Here is a 13,600-nt window from a genome sequence, read left to right on the forward strand (position 1 = left end):
TCTACCATGAAAAATTTCCTAGGGTCCATCCTAATATTTATTGACCATCCAACCTGTTGATAAAGCTTGTTGATAAAGTCACACAGACCCGGATTGAGAGGAAAAAACAAATATCAGCTTGATCCAAAACCGTGGCCCACAAAAGGTTTTTAAAGGTCAGTAACCACAGTTACCTGTGTGGTCCACATGAAATTTGTACCTACTTCATTTTTGGGACCATGCCCTAATATGAGCCGGCAAAACCAATGGACCATGCGGATATACAATGAATGCATCAGGTAGGCCCTACCAGCAGGGTGTCCTCTTTGACATCAACCCAAGCCAATTTAGAACTTGCAGATGCCTCCTCCAGAAGAGTGAAATAACGAGTTGGGTCCCATGTGAACAGTGAATGTAGGCCGTCCATCCAATTTCTGACCATCTTTTGTACATGTAACACCAGTGATCAGATCGACCTGATCATCGAGGAAAGTTATCTGAACGGTGGGGCACAACATCTATAATAAAGGGATTAGATCTGGCACGGGCTAATTGAGGTGGATGACTGCTTTCCGATACATATAGATGCATCAAACAAAAATGAAACTTCATGACATTTAATCACACTCTGATTTGGTGGAAAATATGATTTTTGGTGCAACCAAAAGCATCCTTTCACACACAACTGTACGTTGCTAGATATGCGGGGAAAAAAATAATAATAAATAACACCAGAAATCAATATCTTGCAGGAATATCTTATAATCTTCAGCACTCTATAAAAACTAGAACGGGTCTATAACCATCTAAACAGATTGTCCAACACTCGAAATCATGAAAGCAAGCATAAATAGAAATCTAATGAAGTGATTCCACACATTTGACAGCTGGGAGAGCATTGGCTGTCCAAACATGGAAATACCAGTCAAAAACGCATACCTTTGGCTGCCCCAGTGCATGCTTAATAGCTTCTACCAGAATCCCCACCAAAATCACCTGCCCCACCAGCTCCACCACCATAACCACCCCGGAAGCCGCTGCTAGGTCTGTCGTTGGCATAGCTCACACGAATGTTCCGTCCATTGAGTTCCTGAAAATAAACAGACTCAGTGCATTGCCACCAGTGTCTATACAACTCTACATGTATGGGTGGGGTGCATTTGGCTGCACCAAATATCATGAAATTTCATGACATTTTGCACCCAAGTTAAACCGATAAGTAATGAATATTGTGAAATTTCATGATAATTGGTGCAACCAAACGTGGACTGAAACAACTATAAAAACAGGAAAAAAAAAAATAATAATAATAAATAAATTTTTATTACATATTTTTTCAATTAGAAATGTTCCTGTACAGTGTCATATAGAAACTTCTTTCTTAAAAGTCTTTATTTTCTGCTATTGAAGATCAGCTAGAGCAAAAATTAGAACAATCCAGTCATTAGGCCAGCCAAACATGTATACTGAGATCATCAGCAGGCTATCCATTGATTTCAACGGTTTAGCCCAGCTGATGAATGGAACTGTAAAACCCCCATGCAACATTAAAAAATCCAAACATCTCCTCTGATTTTTTTTAAAATCATGACAAAACTACACCCTACAAATCCACCGCTATTTTGGCATTACTTTATTTAGGTTTACAGAAACGCTGAATAAATACTATCCATTTTCGTACACAGGGCCCCGTACACGTGGCTCACATGTATCTCAATCAAAACCGTTCAGATCATGGTCGACTGTGGATGTCATAACCAAAAAACTAAACAGTCTGACTGGTGGTGATCAAATGGATTGTTAAAATGAAAATAATGAAGAACAAAATTCAGCAAACAAATATCCACTGATAAGGGCCAAGTATTTTCTAATTAATCTGATTTTGGGAAAAAAAAAACAAACCAAATACAACAAAATCAGCCTAACTTGTGTCTAGTTCTGTATTAGACCATTCTTTGATAGGAAGGTTGTTGTCCATGTAACCTGTTCAACCAATTACGCTATAGTTGAACATAAAGCTGGCATGATTCGGTGGATTATGGCCCATTTTGTTGAAATACAACAAAGGAAATGGACAAAATGAAAAAAAAAAAGTAGGTTTACCCCTTATCCCAATTTTCACCGGAATGGTCCATTAATTGATTTGTCCATTCCCACTCAGAGTCCTGCATTTTGATTCCCGAAATATGTCTAGATCTAGAGTCTAAAATAGGTTTCTAAACTTCCTCTTAGGGTTGAAACAAAGAAAAAAGTGAAAAGGGGAGGGGGGTGAAAAAGAGCACTTTATAGCTGCATCAGCCAACACGGCTCATTTATTCTTCCCAGTCAGCCAATTCACCCTTTGTATGGCGATGGGGACAGATGCAGTTACGATACAACCAAAGCATGACCGTTTTTAAAAACCATGGTTTATGGGGTTTCATAGTGAGGAATGGCTTTGAAAGGCTAGTGGGGAGGTTTGGATCTCCTGTCAACATAACTTGGTCTTCCCTCACCCCCAGTCCAATCATCATCTTTAAACATCTATTCAAAAGTCTCAAATTTAAAGACTGTCCAGATTGGTCGACTGTCCAACTATCCCAGTGAGATTTAGCACACTGGTTATGGCGTACATGTTCTGAATGGACAGCCATGAATGGATCGCTGAACCGCACGGGGCACGGACAGCCATGAGTGGATCGTTGAACCACACGAGGAACGGGCAGCCATGAGTGGATTGTTGGATTGCATGGGATCTCCATCCCTCCATCTCCACCCCCAGTCCAATCATCGTCTTTCAACATCTATTTATTAGATACCACAGGGGTTGCTTTAAAGTTCGAAAGAAGCATTCTCGTTTCATGATGCTAACCAGCAGATGAGGGGCATGACAAATGATCGGTCCATTCAATCATATAAGTGGGGGCAAGCCATGGTGCAAGAATTACACTGATGGGGTGATCATAGCGCTCACGGACAGTCAAGATCGAGTGGTGAAACAAAATAGGTTCAATCATCATTTTTAAACATCTATTTAATAGACCGTACCATGGATTGATTATGATTCCAAAGAAGCACCTTGGTTTCATGATGCAACTACCTCCTTTATGGCTTATAAAAACAGCTGTAATAAAATACCACACATTTAGAGGCGTATGAACATCCCATCAGTGTGATTTTTGCAGCATGGTTTCCCCAATTAGATGATTAAATGCACCATCCGGATCGAAGAAGGGCCCTGGCACACATCACTTGAGCTTTGAGAACATGTTGCGTGAGAATATCATTTCACCGGAATAGTGGTGAAAAAAACGTCACCAGGGAACTTGGACTGTCCAACCAATCAATCTATTTTGAAAATTCTAGACATCTGATCCAAGAAGATAAAATGAATGATCCACATCATTTATTGGAAGATGCATCCAATCAACAATTTGAGCCATTTATTTTTTGGGACTCATCATGGATCACTAATATTTTCCAGACAAACACTTCTATCAGATGACATTAACCATCCCATCCATGGCTTGGAAAATGGACTGCTATAAAAAATAAGGGCGCCATGCTAGTCAAACAAATCATCCAATCTGTGTGATTCCGCATTGTGCTAGTGGAATGAATCCAATCTGTATGAATTCTGCATGGCCGCGAGTGTCCCAATGGACTCATTTACACCATATAAATGACCACCTGATCATTTCCCACACACATGGTAGAGAGAGAGATGCTCCCATAAAACTGTTTTGACCGCAGTCCAATTACTTCAACATGAGAATCTCATGTATACATAAGCACACACAGCAATGTTACAATTCGGGCTCAGTAACCTAGGCCGCTGATCTGCTGAGTTAAATCATGGGATGGGCCACACTAGTATCTTCCCTAGCAGATGCTCCTCTTCATCGAATGCAAATGGATACTAGCAAGTTCCAACCACTGGCAAGAATATGGGACCATCTGATGAGGAAGATCTTTGTGGTAGGCATCTCCCATCCATCAGATCACCAAAAGGTGTCCACTGCACAGTTCAATGGCCAGAGCAAATGCTCAATTCTTCTGAAAATTGTATAATTCTACAGAGAAAAACAAACTCACCTGGCCATCCATGCTAGATAAGGCACTAGTGGCAGACTCATCACAGGCAAAATTCACAAACCCAAATCCCCTCGACCTCCCAGTGTCTCTGTCGGTGATAACCTTTGCTGCATCACCACCAAGGACAACCAGATACAAAGTTAATATGCATGTAGAATTCCTTGTTCTCATTAGGCCGTGGTCATTATGCAAGGGTTCCAGGCTTCCTAGCAGACTCATCAGCAGTACAGATGAAGGCATGGATTAATTCTCTACCATTTATTCCTCAAAAAAATTTATAAAAAAAAAACTCTTAGCCACAGCAAGTATTGTGATTCTTTTTTTCTTTTTTTGAAGACACGGGGTGTCCCCACCTCTTTTTGAAGTGAGACTAATCCCTGCGAATACACGCAATCACCCACAACCATGTGTATCGGGTAAAGCCGATGAGGGGAATCAAACCCTCACCTATAGGGAGCAAACCTACGGTGAAGACCATTCACACAAGTATTGTGATTCTTCTTTTTTTTAAAGTTTCTTCTCGTGTATATTACTCTTCTATTTTCTACATACTCTGATTTATGAGGTACCATCCTCTGACCCTCGTCTTCTCAGGCATGAGCGTATGACTGAGGCCCATGTATCAGTGATCCGTACCATTAATCTAAACTGAGGCCCATGTATCAGTGATCCGTACCATTGATCTAATGGACCCACTTCCATAGAAATGCCCCAAGAAACTCCCTGATAAAACAATCCTAACCCGTCAACCTGTGGCCCAGTAAGAGACAGAAAAAAGGTACGGCGATGGTCCACATTAAATAAAAGATGGGGCTTAACAGAGCATTCCATTGTGTGAGAATTTTCTGTCATGACGCTTTTTGAGGTTTAATGAAATCGTCAATTTACAACAAAAAAAAAAAAAATGAAAAAGGCTGTCATGACCTATATCCACGGTACCTTGCCAGTCACTAAATTTCTTCCAAGCAATCATCAGTCTGACCCAAATTGCTGGGACAAGGCTATGTTTGCAGTGGGGCTCAGCAGATCGACGGTTTGGATCACTGACCAACAGGCAAACCTTGATCATCAAGATGAGAGGATCATACACTCTTAATTTATTTCATATCCACAAAATGTTTCAAAAGAACCAATATAGATTATCTAACTCACCTTCAACCACATCACCAAAGCTGGTAAATGCATCTCTAAGAGATTGGTCATCAGTCCCATATGAAAGGCCTAAAACAATATTTTGACAAACATGTCCAGTGAGAAGCACATAGCATGGGAAAACAGTACTGTTCTAATATATTAATAGCAGCACAAGAAACAGATAGCATACCTCCGATGAAAAGCTTTGACGAGATACAGCGAACGGCATTAAGCATAGACATCACTGGGGTTGGTCCATTTGCTAAACCGTTTCCAGATATGCTCTGCCTGACAAGGCTTCCAATTCGACTGCAGAATGCCATGATGACGCACTTGATTGCCTTACAATCTCAACCCTGTAAAAGAAAACATCCTTTTTACATCAGTTTAAATTTCACTAAAATCTGAAGACGATGAGAAATCAAGAATTCCCCTAATAGAGAGTGTGACAAATAGGGTTGTTTCTGATTGCTCAGCACGCATGCAAATCTAGAAAACCAACTGTGCACATTTATTGCTTAAATGCCATGTCATCTACGGGATCAAATTGCAAATTGGATGTCTGAAGACGGAGAAAAATCTTTATCTTCCAAGTTCCAATAGCAAGAGAATCATAGAGAAGGTCGTGTCGCTTGTGTCTGATTGCTCGGCACATGCAAACCTAGAAAGCCAATTAGGGCATGAGGTAGTACCAACTTGCTCCACACAAAAGCACAAGGTAACATTTAAAGAAGGCTTAATACAATTTCCAAACGGGTATATCTTCCCATCTGAGGCATTTAATGCCTCCATCAGTCTCAATATTAAGCTCAAGAATTCCTGGATTTCATCATCTTTCAAGTTTACTCCACACCAAACCTTCCTGCTAATATAAATGAAATTGTTCTCCTGGAAAACCAGAAAGCCACCTCATGGAGACAAGGAAATGCACTCACTTGACATTTATCCCCAACCCATATGTTCCCGCAAACTGAGGCCCCACTACTACCCTTACTTCTGAAACAGGGAGTTGACTACCTTAAGTAACACAGATCATTATCTGGAATCCGACTAGAACTGTTGCCAATTGATAGTCTCCCAAACTGACTTGAATTTTATTTGGGAAATAACTAGAACTATGCTGCTTGATAGTTTTCTAAACTTACTATTGACTCAACATGTGGAACAAGTTTCTATTTCTTTTTTTTCCTCTTTTTCGTTTTTCTTTTTCTTTTTTTTTTTTAATTTGGAAGGATTAAACAATTTCCAAACGTGTATATCTTCCCATCTGAGGCATTTAATGCCTCCATCAGTCTCAATATTAAGCTCAAGAATTCCTGGATTTCATCATCTTTCAAGTTTACTCCACACTAAACTTTCCTGATAATATAAATGAAATTGTTCTCCTGGAAAACCAGAAAGCCACCTCATGGAGACAAGGAAATGCACTCACTTGACATTTATCCCCAACCCATATGTTCCCGCAAACTGAGGCCCCACTACTACCCTTACTTCTGAAACAGGGAGTTGACTACCTTAAGTAACACAGATCATTATCTGGAATCCGACTAGAACTGTTGCTAATTGATAGTCTCCCAAACTGACTTGAATTTTATTTAGGAAATAACCAGAACTATGCTGATTGATAGTTTTCTAAACTTACTATTGACTCAACATGTGGAACAAGTTTCTATCTCTTTTTTTTCCTGTTTTTCGTTTTTTTTTTTCTTTTTTTTTTTGGAAGGATTAAACAAGTTTCTACCTATTCAGCTAACTTTTTGAAATTGTTCAACCAATGAACTCTTACCCTTAGGGCCCAAATACTGATCAGACCACACTCTTTGGGGGGCCATATATCAGATTCGGTAAATTATGGAACCAAAGGAATCAATTGCAAGGGCCAAGTGAGATCTACAAAATCTGTTCAGATGGATTATGGAACCCATAACAGTGATCAAACTGATTGAAGGCCATCACTTGAATATGTGATGTGGATGGCCTCAGTGCATCAGAAAACTGGGCAACCAAGATTCTCAGTACATTTCTCATAGGAAAACCATTTCAAGGCCATCGAAACTTGAGAGTGCTTATTGCATAGCTTGCAGAATGGTCACTTGGGTGCACCTCTACAGCCTGGGGAGTTGACTAGGAAGTATAGGGACCCATATTGGGAAGTGTGTCACTTCTCATAGGAAAACCATTTCAAGGGCCATCGAAACTTGAGAGTGCTTATTGCATGGCTTGCAGAATGGTCACTTGGGTGCACATCTATACCCCTCAATGAGAAAGTTTGGGTAAGCCTCAAGCAAAAGCACACACTTAACAGTACTTTCAGAAACATCACAACCAAGTATAATAACTGGACAATATCTCTCCTTTTTTTTCTTTTTCTTTTTTCTTTTTGGAAAGGTAAGGGGATTTTATTAGAAGAAAGTGCTGAGATAGTGGCATAGCGCAAAAATAAGAGCACAAGAAGAAAAGGATTACAATCCTCCATTGTTTTTATGCTGGAGGCCCATTCTACTACAGAAAGCTTAGCCTCGTTGTAAACCTCCCCTGCCGTACCCAACAAGTACTTCTACTTCATTGATCAGAGAAGTAGGTGCTTCTAGTTTTGTTTCTCAAGCACGATACAACATTTTTGGGGTCAAAACAGTTTGAAATGCTCATGACAAGATACAAGGACAGCAGGGAGCTAGACCCTAATCAGATCCAGATGAGCGATGGCACTCGACATGCAGCTAATCTGGATTACTGGCAAAAACCAGCTGACATATTGTCGCTGCGTCCCGCAATAGAACCTACCATTTCGTCAGAAAGCCTATCAAACATGACACTCAACATGCGACTCAAGAAATCATAGTGGCCACTAAGACAAAATACAGCCATAGTATTTCAACATGACACTAAAATGGGTTCATTCTTTCAGAGACCAAGGCGCTAATGAAAAAAGAAAAATAAAGGTACAACTATTTCGAAAAATTGAGCATAAGATGGGGTCAACGCAGCATTATATTGATAACCAACCATCGAAATGCACATCAGGCACAGAACAGGCCCGTCCAAGGGTCCTGATCAAAGATCTGTAAGATCCAACCGCCCAAATCCGGACCATCCAACCACTCACTGTAGACATGGCCCAGACCAGAAGTCCAAAAAGCGGCTTGAGTGATAATTTGGGACGTACCAAAGGTCCAACCACAGATCCGTGTTAGACCAAAGACCAGACTGGGCTATGAGAGCCAACATCCAATCAGACCATTCACGTGTTTCAATTGATACTGAGATCAGCCACACATGTCAACAGTTGTTTGCGGTCCTAAAGTCGTGCTAGATGCTAGTTTAGAAGGCTTTGCATATACAAGTCATGTCAGATCCCACAATAGCACGTAGAGCCCAACCAAATCGTATGAGGCATCTGGAGTGAAGTAGAAGCTCGGACATACTTTCCAGATTTTCTTTTGTTTACTTTTAGTTTATATAGCCATGTGGTCGTGTTCCGTGCACAGGATTCTGGTGTGTGTTTTTGGCAGCATGGAGTCCTGTTAAGAGTTAGGGTTGTCACCAGGTCGAGTGCAGGTTGGCTCCTATAGTGCTTAATAGAGGGGGGATCCAAGACAATAAAGGCCCACCCAATGGAGATGTGGTTGACAATCCAATCTCCAAAAGCAACAAATCCACCATTGCAGAAGAAGTTGAAATCAACGCCAATAACATGGAGAACCACGAAGAAGTGAAAGAGTTCCACCTTTGGACCTTACTTCCATGGTGTTCAATTTTCCACATCCTTGAAGATTCCCAGCTATCGTGATAGATTCAAGACATATAGCAATATAAGGCTTATGAACCCCCCATGCAATGGCGCCTTATGATGCAATTCTTGAATCCAACCCTTTAATGAAGACATGGATCCAGGCTCCATCCCCCAATAATATAAATAAAATTTTAAAAAAAGGTCAGAACTCGTCAAGACATAAGATTCACATTGGCAGAACGATCAAAAAACCACACCATACCAACTGGAAAATAAAATTAATTGCATAACCACCGCCTGCAAACAAATGCAAACCAGTGCAAGAAAGGGTTTCACTGCTCAGAGGAATGCTCGCACCAAGTGGATCACTCACCAATGCTTTACTCCTTGTAATCACTTTTGCCTCTTCTTTAATATATTGTTGCCATCTGTCCACAAGGAACTCCTATAGAGTAGGAGGCGGAAATATAGTGTTGCCAAATGTTTGTATTCTTTGTTTGGAGGCAGAGGAGATGGTGGAGCATCTGTTTATTCACTGTGCTTTCGCTAGGATCTTTGGCCTAGTATTTTCAGCAAGGCTAACATTAGCTGGGTAATGCTGGGACTGAGAGAGGCCTTATTCAGCGCTTGGCATGGCGATAAAGGGGGTTCATTTGGGTCCCACAGGTGGAGAATAGCACTGCTTGCGTCTTTATGGTCGGCCTCGTTCGAAAGAACTAATCGCACATTCAGATAGGAGAAGCATTCCGCTTCGGGGGTTCTTAGTCGGGTTGGGCTTTGTATTGATAGAGTGGGTTTCATTGAGGCCATTGTAGTTGTTCTGGGGTGGATTTTGTTTTGCTTTCTAGGTGGCCTCGATCCTTTTTGTGGACTAGGTTTGGGTGCGGTTTGTATAGTTTTATTTTCTTGTTTGCTTCTCTTTTGTTGGTTTTTCTGTTTCTTGGCTGCAGCCTTAATAAAGTTTTTTTTTCCATCTCTCAAAAAATTAAAAATTAAAAAGTCCAATCCTAACCATTCAATTTTGTGGCATGTGAATAGTGCTAAGTGAAATAAAGTGACAGTACACATTAAACTGAGAAGCAGCCCAATATCAGTGGGTGTGATCCTCAATTCTAGTAGATTTTTTGGGTATCATCCATTGATGGACAATGACAAGTCGCATCAGACAAAAAATCAAAAATGCTGAACCATGGGCCCAGCTTGTACAAAACAAAAACCTTGGCCTTCAGGTTCATGATCATATTATTCCTAATCAGTATATTACAAGCATTTCTAACCATTTGCAGGTGACCAATTAAGCGGTTACAACTTTCAAATAATTTATTCAATCCATTAAATACATAAATGAAGATATTATATGATAACCATTGTAGAACATTCTCTGTCGCAGTTTTTCCATCATCTACTCATAAAAATTTTGTAAGTGAAAAAGAAAAGGAAAAGGAAAAAAGAACCAATTGAGGTAAGGAAAGCTAATGTAACATCTCCCTCAGCACCAATAAACCATGCAACCAAAACAAAACATTAAGGGCCTGTTTGGATGCCTGCAACTTTTTTAAGTTGTAAGAAGGTTACATGTAACTTACTTACAGGTGAAGAAAGTTACAGGTAATCCTGTTTGGATGTAAGTTGTAACTTACTTACAGGTAACTTACTTTTTGTGTTTGGATAGCTTGTAACTTTATTACAAGTAATAAGTTGCATATTCACGCTAAGTATATCTTGAAATAGGAAATCGTTGAAAAATCAAATTAACACGTAAAAAAAGATTGGATAAAATTATTCCATTTTATTAAGCCCATGTAAATGAATAGTTTGGTTGAATCTTAGGCTAAACAAATCAACATGTGGGTCATAAAAGTGGGCTCACGTTTTCGAAATGCTTGTAATGTAGGAAAAAAAACTTGAAGTAAGATATCCATGCAAAATTTTCCCATAGGAGTGACTCTTGTTGGTAAGGATAGGTTAAAGAGAAATCACAAGCATAGGAAGCTGCTTCTACCAAATTCTGCATTAGCAATTAAAATCTCAAAATGGGACATTATTAAAATAGAACAATATCAAGGGACGGTTTAAAACCAGTTATCTTAACACTTCGATGTACCCTCAATTTCTCACCATTTGACAACAGGCAAGAATCCAGATGCAAATGGAACTTGGGACTATTTGAAACTGGATATGTTAACAATGCAGTGGGCACTCAATTTCAAAACACCTGAGGACGTGCAAGAATCTCAATGCAAATAGAAATTGGGAGTGTTTAAAAAACCATATGTTAAAACAGATTTGGGACCTACTTGGGGACAAGTTGCACTGACCAACAAGCCCCACTTATACAAAATGAACAATGGAATGGCATTGATATAAATTCTATACATTATGTCACCATTGTTTCATGTGGTGTGGTCCCACTATGATGTAAAATAGATTTGGGCCCCACTATGATGTATTTGTTTTATCCACACCATCTATCCATTACTCTATATCATTTTAAGTCATCAGCCCAAGGAGTGAAACAAAGATTACAGTGGCCCAAGGAGTTTTTTAATGGTGGACTTTCAATCATTACTATTTTGTGTGGTGTGGTCCACCTGAGATTTAGATATGCCTCATTTTTGGAATCAACCCCTAAAACGATCCAAAATAATGAATGGACGGCATGGATGAAAAAGATCCAAGATGGTGGACCCCACAGACCATTGGACATTACCCACGCCTCTAGCCAAACTGCCTCCGTCAACCCTGACGGAAAAAATAAATGAAAAAAAGAAAGAAAGGAAAGGAAAGGAAAACCAAAAAAAAGGAAAGAAAGAAAGGGGTTTTCTAACCCTGCTGAAGCTGGATCGGAGAGGGAGAAGGAGACTGGGAGAGGAAGAAGGAGACTGAGAGAGGGAAACGGAGGCTGAGAGAGGGAGATGGAGACATTGGAGAGGGAAGCTGCGATTCTTTCCAAAAATTTTCATTTCAAAATTTCCAACCGTTACTTGTATCAAAGATACAGGTAACTTGAAAAACAACTCAAGTGCCTGTATCATTTTCGCCTCTCTCCTGTAAGAAAGTCACAGATTGAGAGAAAGTTACCTGTGACTTTCCTCCCCCAAACACCAACTGTAACAAAGTCACCTGTAACTTTGTTACATTTTAGAAAAGTTACATTTTAGAAAAGTTACAGGCATCCAAACAGGCCATAAATAACTCCATGGATATTAGACCATCACAAGGCCAGACCCTGACAAGGCCCAGATCACCCAGAGCCCACAACATTGATTTGCTGGACCAGGCCTGAGCCTGGACAAGATTGCCTGGGCCTTGAAGGCCCAACAGGCTGGCCAAGCTCATCCACTGCCCATCCCAGAGAGGAGAAACAGAAAGATGAACGTTCTTGTGCATGGGTTTGTTCCTTCTGCCAAAGTCCAGATGGGGCCCACATGCAGAGGTGGTGGGATGATCAAAAAGTCCCATCTTTCAGGCACAACCCCAAATGGCCCAGACCAACAACCCACTGAGGATTTACCTGACCTTTGATTCATTGGTGCCTAAAAGCCATTGAAAACATCCCTCCAACTGTCCCATGTTTACCCACATCGATGGTCGGATTCAACAGGATAAAATGATTTCTGGACGCTGGGTGGCCCATTCACAATAGCACCCAGAAGACAGATAGTTCCAATCGTCAGATCTTCTCCACGTGTGAGCCCTATGGGCGATGCACGCTATATGAGCGTGAGGCCACTCACAACAACTCTGCATGGGTTAGTCCCTCTTGAGTAATCTCCATGGAGCCCACATGCAAGGAAGGTGGGGTTATCAGAACCGTCCATCTTCCAGGTCCTGCTGAGAGGATGACCCCCAACAAGTGACTCGTGGATTTGACTGCGAACCGTCGAAAAAACCCCTCCAACGGTCCCGCGTTCAGTTACCCGTGCAGACGGTCAGATTCAACGGGTTGGAATGAGTTTTGAACAGTGTCTCATCCACGTTAACAAACACAAGATAGACGGTTCCGATCATCAGTTCGCCTCTTCATACGAGACCCGCAGGGCGATGAACGGTGGATGAGCATGAGTAGCCACTTACAACACCCACTCTGGTGGGTTTAGAAAAAACAGTTACATATTTGAAGAAATGAAAGAGAGGTAGACGCGATCGAAAAGCGAAAATAAAGGTTTGGATGAGAATCTTACCTCCGAAATTCAAAGCCAGAGATAGAGAGGGAGAGAGAGAGGCGGGAGGGAGAGAATAGGGTTTTGGAGAGGAGGAAGGAGGGAGGGAGAGATTAGGGTTTTGGAGAGGAAGGAGAATAAATGGGGGGCGTCTAGGGTTTAAGCCTCCGTCTCCAGGGGAAACGGATTGGCTACTCCTCCTGACACCAGCTAATGGCTGGTGGTCGGTGCTATGTGGGCCACACCATGATGTATGTGTTTCATCCATGCCATCCATCTGTTTCTACAGATCATTTTACATAGAAATCCAAAAATGAGGTATGTCCAAATCTCAAGTGGACCACATTACAGGAAACAGTGTTGAATGAGGGTCGACCATTAAAAACATTTTGGGCGCCATAAAAGTTTTGGATCAAGCTTATATTTGTTTTTTCTCTTGATCTGGGAATGTATGACCTAATCAACAGATTGGATGTCAAATAAACAGCATATTGGGCCATAGGAGGATTTTAATGGT

The 13,600-nt window shown here is 40.9% G+C and overlaps 1 protein-coding gene across 2 annotated transcripts; it reads right to left on the reverse strand.

The window, feature by feature from the left end:
- Nucleotides 1-725: 725 nt before the first annotated feature.
- Nucleotides 726-13,259, reverse strand: LOC131239601 (glycine-rich RNA-binding protein 2, mitochondrial-like). 2 transcript variants are annotated; one of them, XM_058237377.1, is made up of 6 exons: nucleotides 13,181-13,259; nucleotides 13,105-13,141; nucleotides 5,378-5,543; nucleotides 5,206-5,274; nucleotides 4,054-4,160; nucleotides 726-1,069 (listed from the first exon to the last, which is right to left on the reverse strand). In XM_058237377.1, exons 3-6 carry the CDS (start codon nucleotides 5,508-5,510, stop codon nucleotides 941-943), a joined length of 438 nt encoding a protein of 145 aa, XP_058093360.1. In that variant the 5' UTR covers nucleotides 5,511-5,543; nucleotides 13,105-13,141; nucleotides 13,181-13,259; the 3' UTR covers nucleotides 726-940. The 2 variants fall into 2 exon arrangements, with proteins under 2 accessions (XP_058093360.1, XP_058093359.1); XM_058237376.1 differs by having other exon boundaries at nucleotides 13,105-13,245.
- Between the last annotated feature and the right edge of the window lie 341 nt (nucleotides 13,260-13,600).

Source organism: Magnolia sinica, chromosome 3 (genome assembly GCF_029962835.1).
Source record: "Magnolia sinica isolate HGM2019 chromosome 3, MsV1, whole genome shotgun sequence".
Lineage (NCBI taxonomy): Eukaryota > Viridiplantae > Streptophyta > Magnoliopsida > Magnoliales > Magnoliaceae > Magnolia > Magnolia sinica.

What these genes read in the sequence shown, in the direction of transcription:
- LOC131239601 (XM_058237377.1), bottom strand. Translation starts at nt 5,510, where the DNA reads ATGGCATTCTGCAGTCGAATTGGAAGCCTTGTCAGGCAGAGCATATCT. An exon ending in GTCAAAGCTTTTCATCGGAG is followed by an intron (nt 5,275 to 5,377) that starts GTATGCTATCTG and finishes ATATTGTTTTAG; the next exon opens with GCCTTTCATATGGGACTGAT. An exon ending in TATCTAGCATGGATGGCCAG is followed by an intron (nt 1,070 to 4,053) that starts GTGAGTTTGTTT and finishes GTTTATTTTCAG; the next exon opens with GAACTCAATGGACGGAACAT.